The sequence below is a fragment of the Narcine bancroftii genome, chromosome 11, assembly GCF_036971445.1.
Source record: "Narcine bancroftii isolate sNarBan1 chromosome 11, sNarBan1.hap1, whole genome shotgun sequence".
NCBI lineage: Eukaryota > Metazoa > Chordata > Chondrichthyes > Torpediniformes > Narcinidae > Narcine > Narcine bancroftii.
This window is the reverse complement of record NC_091479.1, coordinates 90982473-90996449: the sequence shown is the minus strand read 5'-3', so window position 1 is coordinate 90996449 and position 13977 is coordinate 90982473. Positions and strand designations below refer to the sequence as shown.

The 13977-nt window shown below is 38.4% G+C and overlaps 1 protein-coding gene across 1 annotated transcript in view; it reads right to left on the bottom strand.

Moving 5' to 3' along the window:
• The window catches only part of ptprq (protein tyrosine phosphatase receptor type Q), a 152531-nt gene that overhangs the window by 136437 nt on the left and 2117 nt on the right, over nt 1–13977 (bottom strand). Inside the window, exons 2-10 of the mRNA XM_069904020.1 lie at nt 13505–13651; nt 12969–13086; nt 12411–12668; nt 9213–9430; nt 6483–6663; nt 4315–4602; nt 2415–2699; nt 1216–1488; nt 555–815 (exon numbers count right to left, since the gene is read on the bottom strand). Of these exons, the coding sequence (XP_069760121.1) occupies nt 555–815; nt 1216–1488; nt 2415–2699; nt 4315–4602; nt 6483–6663; nt 9213–9430; nt 12411–12668; nt 12969–13086; nt 13505–13651 (2029 nt within the window). The remainder of the gene's footprint in view (nt 1–554; nt 816–1215; nt 1489–2414; nt 2700–4314; nt 4603–6482; nt 6664–9212; nt 9431–12410; nt 12669–12968; nt 13087–13504; nt 13652–13977) is intronic.

Here is a 13977-nt window from a genome sequence, read left to right as displayed (position 1 = left end):
ATATTTTCATCTCTGCCTGACAGAGACCACTGCAAATTGGAGGGACAACCAGATGGCATTATCATTGACTTTTCCAGTTTCCGTTAGACCCCACCCCCATCTCTCCCCTTCCACTCTCCCTCCTTTCCTTTAGATGTGCATTCATAGAGCCACCTTGCCCAATAAATTCTCACCTTTCCTCTCCTGTCCAATAAACACCATTTGTCTGTTGGCCTGTGCTTTTCCCCCTGCTCTTTCTTCCCTTCCCCCCAGCCTTTTTATTTGGGCGCCTACCTGCTTTTTGATCATACCTTGAAGAAGGGCTCGCTGCCCAAAATGTTGGTTATATATCTTTCCTCCTACGGATGCTGAGTTCCTCCAGCACTTTTTGTGCTTTCATTAGTATCTTTCAGGTTTTCAATTTAGTAAAATAAAACTGCGTGCAAACTCTTCTCGTTAAAATCAACCCTTTCAAAATAGGAAAACTAATCAAGAACTACAACATAAAAATACAGTTTAATGGAAGGTACTTAAATTTATACTTATTTTGGATGTTTGCAATCTTTAATACTTACAGGTTTTCACTGCAGGAACTCTGTACGCCTTGCTCTTCATAGAGCCACTGTTTGAATAAACTTCAAATTTATATTCTTCTCCAGGTGTCAACTTTTCTATAGTTGTATTAACATGCTTTTCAGATGTAGATATTCTTTTAATTTCATCCCCATATGTAATAATGACTCCATCAAATAAACCATTTGTTGGCATTCTAATATACAGCACTGTTGAGCTAGCCTGAACATCAATGGGAAAGACAATCTCAACTGGTTGGGGCTCTGAAAAAAAAAAACTTCTGTTATTTTTAAAAATGAATTATCTGAATAAGGTCAGGATTGAACAAATGAATCTGGACTTAACGTAGATGGAGTAAGCTATGGGAGGAGACGTGTAAGATTACAGAAGAGAGCAAAGGTACTGAAAGCTGGGCGATCAGCAAAGGTTTGAATAGCTGTGATCGGTCGGAGTCATCGTGGGAAAAGAGGAGAATTGGTACCCCCTTTTACAGAGAGCTGTGGAGCCGGGTTTTATCCACCTTTCGAGCTCTGTGTAAAAAAGGAATTGAAGATGGATTGGGTGGTCCAGACCTCGATCCTCCAAGGGTGGGGGTAAACTGGCTTCGTAAGATGGGCCATGTCCACAGGATAAAAGGGGCTAGTGATTATGATTCTTTCTTACTTGTGGTTTGCACGATAAGTTTTGGCTTGCTTCTTTTCCCATTCTTTACTGCCATTACTTCAATGTTATACATGGCTCCAGGGACCATGAAATCAAATTGAAACATTGTTGCATTTATCACTGAGTACTCTTTTACTTCACTGCTTTTATTGGTCATCCACATTCGAACATGGTATTCATCACATCCGTCCAATGGTGGTTCCCAACGTACAATTAATGTGTTCTCCAATACATCTGCATGATCAATGTAAATTCTGGCTGGCGGGTTGGGATCTAAAGTCACAATGTATGGTGAATAACCAGTTAAATATAATGTAACAATAACTTAAAAGTTCAGATTTCAAAGAGTTATTTTTTTTACTCATATTGATTTATTCCATCTCAAATCGAGTAAAACCTCTGGTATCTGGAATTCAAGCAACTGGCAAAAAAAAAAATTGAAGATATAAATAAATACAAAAAAAAACCAATTTAAATGAAACTTTAGAAGTAAATGATCTCTGAAATAACATATAAACCTTTGGTGAAGCTGGGAGCAAATATTCAGTGGCAGATGGTTTGATTGTGCTTTGGTCATAGCAGCTGTTTGAATAAAGTTGTGTAATGGTGTCACCCAGGATGAAGAGGTAGTTGACGCCACTCACCGTTGGGAGTGACTCTAATCTTAAAGTGTCTCTTAACCCTGCTGAATAATATTCACGCTGGTCAGAGGCTTTATCTATAAACTGGGGGGGGGGGGCTGGGGGGCAGAGTTAATTATCTATAATATTGTTCATCTTTCGGGTGGCTCTGTGAAGGGGGAAGGACCTGCCCGTGCAGCGACAGTTAAATGTTTTCAAAGATTGTGACTGAAAATAAAATAAAATGCTTTAAAAGTTTATATATTCAAGCATGAAATTTGTTCAGTGTAAGTACGGTGTAATATTTTTGTCTTTTCAACTGTTTATTCTTAATGCAGGTGTATCGTTGTAAGAGTAAACCTCAAGCAAGCAGAAAATACACATATCTGGCATGTACCAATCCCTATAGGTGCCAGATACCAGAGGTTTTACTGTGTTCTTTTGTTACATTATTTGAAATCACAGGAAATAATGATGTAGATATCACATGTGAAAAAGATAGATGGACAATTGAATTTGTCATAGATTGACACTATTTTAACACCAGTTCAGGGCCTTTGAAAATATGGCCCTGTTTACCTGTACTTGCAAAAAATGGACCTTCAGCGCAACTCAGTAATCCTCCCTCAGTCACCGCTTGAACATAAATTTCATAAGAATGGGATGGCCTAAGGTTTCTCAGTACCACAGATGTTCTATCTCTTGCAACATCCTCAGTTACTAGGCCTCCCAAAGGAACTGGCATAAAGGTGACAAGATAGTGATCAAAGAATCCATACTCTGTTTCCTCTGGAGGAGCCCAAACCAACTGTATTGCAGACGATGTTACTTCTTCCACTGTAATATTTAATGGCGAATTTGGCCCTAGCTTGGAGATGTAAAAATTAAAATAATTTTAAGTATAGATGCCACACCAAGAGTAAAAACTAAGTATGGGGACAATACCATTTTGCACAACCAATAAGTGGCCATTTTGCCTTGCCCACAGGAAAAAGAATCTCAGGGTTGTATGTGATCCCATGTATGTACTCTGACAATAAATCTGAAATCCAAGACTCTGTGTCTGCACCAGAAAGTATTTATAACTAAAGAATAGAGCTAAAACAGGCACAGTTAGCACAGCAGTTAGATGCTATTACATGCAACCCGAGTTCAAATCCGACACAGTCTGTAAGGAGTTTATGTGTTCTCTCTGTGACTGTGTGCGTTTCCTCCGGGTGCTCCGTTTTCATTCTACCCTTCAAAAACGTACAGCGTTTCAAGGTTAATTGGTGTAATTAGGGTGGCACAGGCTCGTGGGCCAGAAGGACCCATTACTGTGCTATCTCTCTAAAGTTTGATATTGTATTTATAACTTACCTCCAAAGGACTAACTAGCCAATATGAACACTGGGACTGACCTCACTAAACTAACTCTGACCCACTGCCTCAATCATCAGCTGCACCGCCCCCTTAGTCACACTGAATGTTTGCAGCTACACAGTTTTTTGGCACCATCTCCAAAGCCCTTTCTGTGAGGCACAGCAGGCCTTGAGTGCCAGCTAGGACACCATGGCAACCAAAGCCCTGCACAGAAACTGCCATTCATGGACTGTTAGAAGCCCTATTCTCCTTTCAAATTTCTCCAAATTCTAAAGTTGAAATATATTAAAATATTCTTATATTTGTTTATCTATTGTCAAAAGGGATTTCACATGACATTACTTGAAAATAACAGCCTACTTGTAATGCTGAGAATCTGAATGGTTTTAATATAGCTGTTTTTGGCATATTGGGCTTCATAAATCAAAGTATTGAGTATAGGAGATGGGATGTTATGGTAAAGTTGTATAAGACATTGGTGAGGCCAAATTTGAAGGATCATGTGCAGTTTTGGTCACCTAACTACAGGTGAAATATAAAGAAACGTGAAAGTGCAGAGGAGATTTACTAGGATGTTGCCCCGACTTCAGGAATTGAGTTAGAGGGAAAGGTTAAACAGGATAGGACTTTTTTCCCTGGAGTATAGAAGAATGAGGGGAGATTTGAGAGAGGTATTTAAAATTATGAAGGGAATAGACAGAGTGAATGTAGGTCAGCTTTTTCCACTGAGGGTAGGTGAGATACAAACCAGGGTGAAAATTTTACAAGGAACTTTAGGGGAACCATCTTCACACAGAGAGAGCGGTGGGAGTGTAGAATGAGGTGCCAGCTGAAGTGGTGAACGTGGGCCCAATTTTAACATTTAAGAAGAATTTGAACAGGTTCATGGATGGGAGGGGTATGGAGGCCTATGGACTTGGTGCAGTCAATGCGGCTAGGCAGAAAAATAGTTCAGCACAGACTAGAATGCCGAATGGCCTGTTTCTATGCTGTAATGTTCTATGGTTCTATAATGCTCAGTATGAACTACAGTATCCACCATTGTCAGTGGAACACTACATAATACAACTGAACTTATGACATTATCTACGAGCAGGGTAGCACCATAAAAACTCACTTGTTTTAACACTCAAAACTGGAGTAACTGTTCTCCAAACACCCACGATATCTCTCATTATTAATGCAAAATAGTAGTGCCCTCCAGATTTCAGTCCAGAAATTACTGTTTCAGTCTCATTTAGTAATATCTTGTTGGAAAATTGGTTTGCTTCATCAGAATTTTGTTGGTACCAAACAAGTAATTCAGTCGTTGAGAATAAATCTTGTAAGTCATTCCAAATAATAGTAGCCTCATTTTCTTTAACATCTTCTGCCTTTAGCTTAATTGGCTTGGGAAGAACCAAGACTGAAAAAAAAACACATTTAAAAATGATTCCTTCTATATTTTGTAAGGAGTGTGCTCTAACATGAATTCATAATAAGGGAACATATGGAACTGATGTAGATTTTCATTTCTGACCACACAGTTCAGCATCAGCCATTGAAGCCCACAAGATCCTGCAATGTGCAGAACCAAATGGATGGTGACGATGACTCCGTACTACTGTACTTGGAGAACTCACTGATTTCACAAGTTCTGTAAGAGAGTCTTGATAAAATACTGTAGACCCCAATATAACTCAGTTAATTTTGGTGAATTTCTAAAACTGATAAGGACAAAGTAATGCAATGTTGGACATGCATATATATGGACATCTACAATTATAATAACGATAAAGAATAATAAAACTGTAGCAATGCATCAGCTTATAAGTAGTAAATGACTTCCACAATGTAGCCAAACATTTCCAAATAAACCACCAAATACATCAAATGTTGGTGCAAAAACTAAGAAGTAGTTTTACAATCGTAGTTGAAAAGTATTATCTATGAACTTATATAGTGGCCTCCCTAATATTGGGAAGAAAGACACTTTTTTTTTCCCTTTTATTTTCCCCTCTGCTCCACAGTTTTAAACTTGTAATCAAACAATTCACTTGTGATTAAAGTGCACATTCCAGATCTTATTCAAGGTTATTTGTAAACATTTTGATTTGACCATGTTGAAATTACAGCACTTTTTATACATAGTTCCCCTCATTTCAGAACACCATAATGTTTGGGACATTTGGCTTCACAGTACTCAGATATTGTTTAATTGCTTCATTGGTGCAGGTGTAAGAGAGCTAGGGTTGCTTCGAAGCTTTTGATCACCTTTGGAGTCAGTAGTTGCCATTTTTCAACATGAGGAGCAGAGTTGTACCAATGAAAGTCAAAGAAGCCGTTATGAGGCTGAAAACAAGAATAAAGCAGTGAGAGTCATTGCCCATGCCTTAAAATTACCCAAATTAAGAGTCTGGAAAGAGAGTACTGGTGAGCACAGGAATTGCAAAGGGATTGATACTTCACTGCTGGTGACAGAGGTATTCTCATCATAATGAAGAAAAATCCCCAAATACATGTCTGACTGACCAGAAACACTCTTCAGGAGGCAGCTGTGGATTTGTCAATGACTACTGTCCACAGAAGATTTCATGAACAGAAATACAGAGGCCACATTGCAAGATGCAGACCACAACAAAGGTGATATACTTTGGATCTTGGGCAGTTCCTTTACGCCTCCACACTTTGCTTTTGCCATCACTCTGATACAGGTTCATCTTGGTCTCATCTGTCAACAGGACCTTTTTTCCACAATTCGTCAGACTCTTTTAAATACTTCTTGGCAAACTGTCATCTGGCCATCTTTTCTGTGGCTAACTAGTGGTTTGCATTTTGCAATGTAGTCTCTATATTTCTGTTCATGAAGTCTTCTGCAGAAGGTGATCAAAAGCATAGAAGCAAGCCAAGCTCTCTTATACCTGCACAAATGAAGCAATTAAACATACCTGAGAAATCACAAACACCTGTGAAGCCAAATGTCCCAAACCTTATGGCACCCTGAACTGAGGGGACCATGTATGAAATGTGTTGTAATTTCTACATTATCAAATCAAAATGTTAAAAAAAATACCCTTGATTAAAATCTGGAATGTCCACTTTAATTATATGTGAATTGTTTGATTACAAATTTAAAACTGTGGAGCACTGAATCTGCATAATAATGTATGCAATTTAAAAACAATTTTCCTGGTGACTAAGTGGCACAAGGCAGGTTCTTTAATAGTCTCAGCCAAAGAAATATTAGATTTGCTTTGTTTATTCAACATGCACCAGAATTGAAATAGACATCCAAAGGCAGATTACCTTCATATTCACATATATATGGCAGAGCCAGGAAGCAGAAAAGCCCAGTGAATACACAACCTTCACCCACTGGATTCAATTGCAATGCATAGCAATCAGTCTCATTTGATGGCAGAGTTTGCTGCACGAGAACACTTAAATTAAAGGCAGTTCTGTCCGTCCAGTGAAGCTCATTTTCTATCTGATAAAAGGAAAATAGTTATTATACCATAATCATTCATGCCTCATCTTTCCGGTATCCACATTTTCAATGAGAAAATACTAGGAGAACTTCCTTTAAAACTAGTCAATTTTTCTTATTGAAAAAATAACCAATGGACACATTCAGTTAGTTCAAAAGCATTAAAGATACACACAGAAAACAGTACTGTATTAATCGGCCACCCACCACAAATGGAGTCACCATGCTTCTGAAACTGATGACATTAGCCAAACGTCAGATTTGCCAAAATGGCTAAACTCATAGGAGCGGTACAGCTGATTGGATCCACGTCTCTGCTGTTGAAGGCAACATTAATTCCTCCAAACACACTCAAAATGGATTATGTTCAATATTCAGGAGGATGTGCCTCAGTAATTCACCAAGATTAGGTCCAATGCAAACTCCATCAACAAGACAGACAAGATTAGTCATTTTATGGGATACTCCATGTTCCCTTTGAATTTAAGGCCTTCTCTTTCTTGGAGATATATTGATGACACTCCATCTTTACTGGGTTAATAGCCATAAAATCCCTAATTTGCATCATCATGAGGTTACCATAACAATAAGCAATTAATAGTTTGTGGAGGGTCTACCACAAGTTCCTTAGGGTAACTACAGATGAAAAAAAAAGGTTCCTTTTAGTAGTCCAATACCCACACTCCTGTTCGGCTCCGAATCATGGGTCCTCTACCGGCACCACCTACGGCTCCTAGAACGCTTCCACCAGCGTTGTCTCCGCTCCATCCTCAACATCCATTGGAGCGACTTCATCCCTAACATCGAAGTACTCGAGATGGCAGAGGTCGACAGCATCGAGTCCACGCTGCTGAAGATCCAGCTGCGCTGGGTGGGTCACGTCTCCAGAATGGAGGACCATCGCCTTCCCAAGATCGTGTTATATGGCGAGCTCTCCACTGGCCACCGTGACAGAGGTGCACCAAAGAAAAGGTACAAGGACTGCCTAAAGAAATCTCTTGGTGCCTGCCACATTGACCACCGCCAGTGGGCTGATAACGCCTCAAACCGTGCATCTTGGCGCCTCACAGTTTGGCGGGCAGCAGCCTCCTTCGAAGAAGACCGCAGAGCCCACCTCACTGACAAAAGGCAAAGGAGGAAAAACCCAACCCCAACCAACCAATTTTCCCCTGCAACCGCTGCAATCGTGTCTGCCTGTCCCGCATCGGACTGGTCAGCCACAAACGAGCCTGCAGCTGACGTGGACTTTTTACCCCCTCCATAAATCTTCGTCCGCGAAGCCAAGCCAAAGAAAAAGAAAAAGATTATTAATAAAACTCTGTTAAGATGACATTACATTTTTGGTGAATTAAAGTTGAAAATTAAGAAATGATGAAGTAGCGTAGAACAAAACAAATATTTGCTCATAGATGAGAAATACAAATTAAGATGCGGTGACTCCGATTCGAATCCGGCGCTGTGTGTAAGGAGTTTGTACATTCTTTCCATGTCTGTGTGCGTGGAAGTTGTAGATGAATTGGGTAGCGCAGGCTCATGGGGTGGAAGGGCCTGTTACTGCTGTATGTCTAAAAATTTAAATTAAAAAAATAATAAACTTTAACATTAACACATTTACAATGAAAGATTTATATTTAAATGTTTGTTTGAGTAGGAGAGAGCTAAAATATCATGTAATTTATGACTAGAGCTCGCTAGTAACCAAAGCAGCAATAATTACAGCATTTAGAAGTAATTTTGTGTGTGGTAGAGCCGGTAAAAGTACATTGAGAACATGTCATTTACAACTACAGCTCACGGGGAGAATAAAAACCAAATCATATAAATTTTCCAATGGTCATTTTTATGTATTGGTTTGGATGGCATGTTCAGCATAGACAGATGGGCTGAATGGCATGTTCCCCTGCTGTACAGTTCTGCTTTGTACATTTTATGCATCGTCATTACCAATTATTTAAGTTATTAAAAATAACATTTATTTTTCCAAATCCAATGTTTGTGTACTTGTATTAGTGATGGGAAAGGTTAAAAATGTGATGATCTGATTAGAAAGTAAACATATCATAATTATCCCCCATTCAATGTAATGATGATCTCAAAGTCGGCAGAAAGCACTCCCTTGGTTAATTAACTTTGCCTTCCTCCCATAGAATGGGAGGGATGTAAAACAGCTGCCTCGAATATCTGTCAGCTTCAGGTCAGGATAACAAATATAGATTCATGGAACATTGCAACCCAAAATAAACCAGTAAAATCCACCACAATGCTTTTCACACAAGAGCCTCTTGGTGCAAAATCCTACATCTCCCCACGTTCACAATCATTTTGTTTTCAAAATCTAACATGCGTTTCAAAAAATAATGAAATCTGCTGCCATATTTGTGACAGGAAACTTCTATCCTCAAATCAGTAACAACATAAGGAAATTCTCTTTCATGAAGACCAACTGATTTCACAGTATTCAACAACTCTCTGGGGGTTTTATTCTTTATACGCTATCCAATTTACTGGTGACTTCAAACGGTCTATGAAATAGAAGAGTTCCTACTTACATCAATGTCATTTAGACCAGTCCATGACATGCTGAAGTCATTCAGTGACCTCAGGTAAGAAGATATGAACTTGTATTCTTCTTCAGTATTGATATCAACAAGGTGAACACGATTCGTTGCTGACTCGCAGAAGTGTGAAGCATCTTTCCAGTTCTTATAGTCTTTTCTGATCCAGTAACAACTATAGAGTGATCCTATCCAACCAGGAAGACATGGCGCTACAAGTACAATAACTATCATTCATTAGTTAGTCTCCACAAAAAAATTACAGAAATTTGGTCTGATAATGCAAACATTAGTGTTTAAAAAGTAAAATTCCCATTATCCGGAATTCAAGCAGCTGGCAGCTTCAAGCAACCAGCAAAAAAAATCATGGAAAATAAATAGGTAAAAAAATAAGAGGGTTTAAAATTGGTGCCCCTCGTGGTTAGTTCGCCAATCACGCACCATGCAATCTCAAATACACTTATCCGGAAAATACCAATCCCTATTGGTATCAGATACTGGGGGTATTTTTAAAGTTATATGGCGCTGTTCATTTTTTGACTCTTGAGCAACAATCCAAAATGACTGCTGATCTAGTAAGGGCTCCACATTTATGTGCCATACAGTAGCTAATTAACTATCATCCTTCATTACACCAAAGGAACAGAAAATTAAATGCAAAATTAAATTAGTTCCAAAAATAAACACAATTGGCATCAACCCTTTGTGGCCAGTTCATCAATCTGATAACTGTACTCAGCAAGTTACAAGTATTCCATACTGATGACCAACCAGGCCATTTTTCTCAAAAAGGGGTTAAACTGTTCAGGTATGCTGGTTAGTCATCAGTATGGAGTACTTGTATACTTACCTTGTTGGTCAAAATTGCAGTCTGCAGATGCTACCTTAACAGTGACTGTTGCTACAAATATTTCTATCTGTCTGCAGGTAATGGTGCAAGCCTTAGCCTCAACTGGTAGTTGTTCTTGAATCTTATCACTCCTGCAAGCTGAATAGTTTTCAGGATTTCAGATGGAAAGTTGAGTCTAATATTGGTGAGATTTAATCTCCATAAAAGCAAGGTGATGTTTTTCAAGATGTCAAATGGGGCAGGGAAATTGGCAGGGCATTAAGGAATGTTGATGAACAGGGAGACCGAGGGATTCAAGTCCACAGTTTTGCTGAAAATGGCAGCACAGGTCAATAGGGTGATGAGGAGATTTATTATGTCATCAAAGACTTGCAAATTTTCACAGAAGGGCATTCTGACTGGTGGCATCCCCGTCTGGTATGGAGCCAAAGCATAAGTCAGGAAAAAAAAACTACAGAAAGTTGTGAACCTGCCCAGCGCCATCATGGGCATCAGGCTCTGCTCCATTCAGGATGTCTACAATAGGGGCTGTCTTAAGAAAGCAGCCTCTCTCCTCAAGGACATTCACCATTCAGGCCATGCCCTCTTCACACTGTGACCATCACGAAGGAGGTACAGGAGCGTGAAGACAAATACCAGCAGCACAAGGTCAGCTTCTTCCCCTCTGCCATCAGATTTATGAATGGACAATGAACGACAGACACTACCTCACTTTCTTTTATTTTTGTGCTAATTTATTTATTTTCTAAATGTAATTTATAGCAATATTTGCACAGTGATACTGCAGTAAAACCACAGATTTTGTGATCAGATCATTGATTTTGAAGGGGAGATATGAACATTCTTGCCTTCAAAGCTTGGGCATAGAATATAAAAGGTGGAACATAAAGTTGCAATGTTTCAATAGTTCAATCTTACATCAAACCCTGTATAAAGGATGACATTGTGCTGGAGACAGCACATAGGAAATTGACAAGAATGTTGTCTGAATTGGAAGACTTCAATTATGGTGTGAGATTAGATTGGATGGGATTTTTTTTCCTGGACCAGAGAAGGCTGAGGGTGACCTGAGAGGAGTATTTGCAAGGCATAGATAGGGCAGCTAATCACAAGATCAAGGAACAGAAGTAGGCCATTCGGCTCATCAAATGCTCTCCAAAACTCCACCCTGAGCTAAACTGTTTTCACAATTCTGGCCTTTTCCTCATATCCCTTAATACCCTATCAATCTCCTCTTTTAACTCCTTCAACGTTCAGGCCTCCACATCTGTATGTGGCAACAAATTCCACAAATCCATGACCCTCTGGCTAAAGAAATTTCTCCTCGTCTCTGTTTTAAATGGGAATCTTCTCATTGAAAGTCTGTGCCCTCTTGTCCTGGATTCACCCATCAAGGGAAACATCTTATTCCCATCTACTCTGTCCAGCATTCAAAATATTTCTATGAGATCCCTTCTCATTCTTCTATACTCAAATGAATACTGTCCAAGAGCTGCTAAACATTCCTCATATGTTAGCCCTTGCATTCCAGGAATCATCCTGGGAAATCTCGCCAAAATCATTACATCTGTTCTAAGATAAGGGGCCCAAAACTGCACACTGTTACTCCAAATGAGGTCTCACCAGAGCCCCATAGAGCCACATCAACACTTCTTTACTCTTATACACTATTCTGCTTGAAATGAATGCCAACATAGCATTCGGTTTCTTTACAACCAATCCAACCTCATGGTTAACCTTTAGGTTATCCTGCACTTCAGTATTTTGAATTTTCTTCCCATCCTAATAATAATCTGCCTGTTTATTTCCTCTTTCAAAATGAACAACTGTACATTTCTCAACATTATATCTCATCTGCCATTTCTTCACCCACTCTCCTAAGGTGTCTAAGTCTCTCTGCAACCTTTTGGTTCCTTCAAGACTTCCATCACTTATCTTGGTGTCATCTGCAAACTTAGCCACAAAGCCATTCAATCCATTATCTAAATCATCAATATACAATGTAAAAAGAAGTGGCCCCAACACCGACCCCTGCAGAACACCACTGGTAACAGGCAACCAACCAGAACAGGATCCTTTTATTCCCATCCTTTGTTTCCTGCCTTATCAGCCAATGCTCCACCCAATCTAATATCTTTTCTGTAATTCCAAGGGCTCTCATCTTATTAAGCAGCTTCTTTGGCGGCATCTTATCAAAGGCCTTTTGAAGTTCCAAAAACACAGTCAAAAGTACATGGTATAGGTATCAAAAAATGTTTCCTACCAAACAACCTGTATTCAAAATACTTTGAATGATTCATATTATAAATTCAAAATGACTGACCAGTGATTGATTTTCATACCTGTTTTAATAATCATATAAAATACTTGTGTCAAAGTGAGTCCTGCATGGTGTCGTTGCTTAAATTCCAAAGAGAAATTATACAAAGTCCCAGGCTTTAAATTACTCCAGATGTAATTATTTGTAGTCGGTGGTACAGTGTCGGTGGTGAAATTTAGGCTTACAGTCGTTACAAATCTTCCATTTCCAAACTCACTCCAATCAAATGAAGCAGTAGTTGTTGAAATATTTGTTTTTATGCCAGCTTCCTCAAGCAAGCCTGAAAACCCAGAAAATATTTGTCTCACCAGATCAATGACTATCATTTTTGGATATGTCCAGTTTGAAATGTTTTTCTTCTACACTTACTCAATGAATTAACATCACACCAAAACATTCAATAATCTCAAACCTAGATTATTTAAAAAGAAACTAAAATAGCTTCATTAAAAATATAAATTTCCCATTACTACTTTAGGTAAAATAGCTTAGTGAAAAAAAATATGGCATGTTAAGTATTTTTCTTATTTCACACAATGGTAAATCAAAAGCATGCAGTACACAGCAGTCTAGTACTTACATGCAGTGAATGATTTAATGTCTGTGATCTTCCCATTGGTCACTGATTTGATACTAAAATAATAGCTCATATTTTCCTGAAGGTCATCCAAAATGATACTTGATCCATGAACGGATCTCTGAACAGCAGAAAGAAAATTCCATCAGTAATTTTTAATTGGGAGATTATCCTGAATATTAAAAAAATTGTGTAAATATCTGACGTGCATCAAAGAAAAAATTCACACAAACTATTTGTATTAGTTTAAAAAGTATCTAAAGTGTTGCAACCATTTAATGTAACTTATTTTCATTTTTATTGATATAATTTCTTCACTTGACACAAATTTACTACCTCTTTAAACAATGCATTTATTTTTACTCAATTTACTTTTGTTTTCATTTGATCTTCAATAACTCACCTTAATCCAGTAATACATTGATCTCCACATCTGAAGCAAATGGAAGTCATCTTCCTCACAGAATACAATTACATGTTCACATAAACGTTTCATGATCGCAAACCAAAATAAAATTTAATTATGCTGCTAAACTCACCACAGAACTGGAAAAATGTGGCGACAATGTTCCATATGTGATCAAGTAACTGTCTGCTTGTATTCTATCTGGAAAATTATTCCATTCAATCAAAGCACTCACTGTTGATCGATTTGTAGCTAACTGACAATCTGAGCAATCAGTAGGCTGAAAAACATGTTATTTAAATAATTTATGCTTTATACCATCTCTAATTTTGAAAGGAATGCCACAACACTAAAGGAAAAGTTCACACAGTATTTCTCACCACCTCAAGTTTTTCCAAAATGTGTAGAGAAACTTTGTACTTTTGAAATGCAGTCACCGTTGAAACAGAAAAATGCAGAACCTAATTTGCATCAGGGGAGTTTCAACAAATATAAACAAGTTAATTGGCAGATTGGAATTTATATTCTCCCTCCTAAGGATTCCAGTGTGCAACGAAGAACACGCAGAACAAAATGCAAGAAAAAAAAACAGAAAGCTCTTGAAGG